This window comes from Drosophila miranda, chromosome XR (genome assembly GCF_003369915.1).
Source record: "Drosophila miranda strain MSH22 chromosome XR, D.miranda_PacBio2.1, whole genome shotgun sequence".
In the NCBI taxonomy this organism is placed as follows: domain Eukaryota; kingdom Metazoa; phylum Arthropoda; class Insecta; order Diptera; family Drosophilidae; genus Drosophila; species Drosophila miranda.
The window spans coordinates 9,419,951-9,421,508 of NC_046674.1; the positions used below are offsets into that span (position 1 = coordinate 9,419,951).

Sequence of the window (1,558 nt, forward strand, 5' to 3'; positions counted from 1 at the left end):
GTATACGTAATGTGAAGTTTGTTTGGGGCAGACTTTGATTGTCCAAAAAGCGCCTGCTGTTGTGCTCCTGTTGTCTCCTGCGCTTGATGATAATTCCGAATTCCGAGTCTGGTAATCAAGTGCCTGCTTGCTGGATATTTACTGTCGTCTAATTAGGGCCGGTCCGCGTTGCGTATGCGTAATATTTGCAAGGAAAATAAGGAAAGTAAATGCACAAATGCTGAGCAAACTTACGCTTGAAGCTAAAATAATATTTTCTTCCGTTAAATTCTTCTTCTTTTTAGCATTTAAAAACTTTAAAACTTTATTTAAAAATCAACAAAAAAAAATTTAAAAAGAAACAAGAAAAGTGAATGTAAATCGGCAAAAAAATGAAATATTTAAAATCTGTAACGCCTGACGGCCCGGTACTGGTAGCCATCGTTGGTCAGGACCACACTCTGGCCATCGGCAGGACCCTCTACGACTACAGCCTCATCCTCGAGAGGTGGCAGATACTCCCGGGCCGCCTCGCGCAGCTCTGCGGGCATCTCCACGGGCTGCTGGTAGTGGTAGCCATCGTCGAGCAGCTGCCCGGCTCCATTGGTGGGGACATCCACCACACGAACATCGGCCTCGGGCTCCTCCGGCAGGGGGGTGGTCTCCTCCTGGGGTGCTGCCTCAGTGCTCACCTCCACGGGCGGCAGATACTCGCGGGCAAGCGCCAGCTTCGGCTCGGCGGCAGAGACCACCTCCTCGGTGTCATCGATGGGTGCTGCAACAGGAGCAGCAGGAGCAGCAGGAGCTGGTGGCAAATAGGCCTGGCTGGGAGGCAGATACTGACGAGCAGGAGCCACCTGCAAGTGGGAGACGTCACGACGGTTGCGATGACGGAGCTTCAGGCGGCGCACAGTGCGGTACTCGTAGCCCTCGCCGCCTAGGACAGTGCCTTGGGGATCAGCTTCAGCTTCGACTACATCCTCCAGCAGAGCAGCCTCGGTGATGCCTGGTGGCAGATACTCCACGGGTGCTGCTCCTGCAGGATCCACCAGCTCAGAGACATCCCGACGCAGACGAGACTCCAGTTGAGGGGCAGCCAGAGCGGCACTAGCCACAGCCGAGAGGGCGAGGACACTACCGAGCGAGAAGATTTTCTGTTCGAAAGAAAAGAGAGGAGATTCAGGAGACCCGTGCCGATGTCCAGGAGATAATTCTAATCCTGCAGGTCCAGTTTTTAGCTCACCATTTTTCAAGATTTGGTTTTTCGGAAATTAGCTGATTGCGTGCTGCAAGTGCTGCTGTTGCCTGAGCGGATTGATGCCTTTCTGCTTGCCAGTTGCTCAATTTATAGCCAAAAATCTTTGGAACCCAGCACCAGCCCCAGTCTCATTATTAGAGAAACAAAACGAAAAAAAGCCAAAGACGAAACGAAACCTCTTCTGTGGAGTGGGCTTTCGAGAGGCAGAGCCAGAGCCAGAGCCAGAGTCAGCGACGGAGCTCTGGGTCTTTTCTTGCTTCAGTTTCGCTTTTGGACAATGTCAAGTGGCATGGCTCTCATCTCTTGGCCCTCGCTCCGAGG

At 52.4% G+C, this 1,558-nt stretch overlaps 1 protein-coding gene across 1 annotated transcript; it reads right to left on the bottom strand.

Annotated features, from left to right (window-relative positions):
* Nucleotides 1-380: 380 nt before the first annotated feature.
* LOC108165382 lies at nt 381-1,250 on the bottom strand (the record flags this gene model as incomplete). The annotated part of the gene is made up of 1 exon (XM_033387585.1): nt 381-1,250. A coding segment is annotated over one exon (870 nt), but the record flags the coding sequence as incomplete, so codon positions are not given.
* Nucleotides 1,251-1,558: the final 308 nt, after the last annotated feature.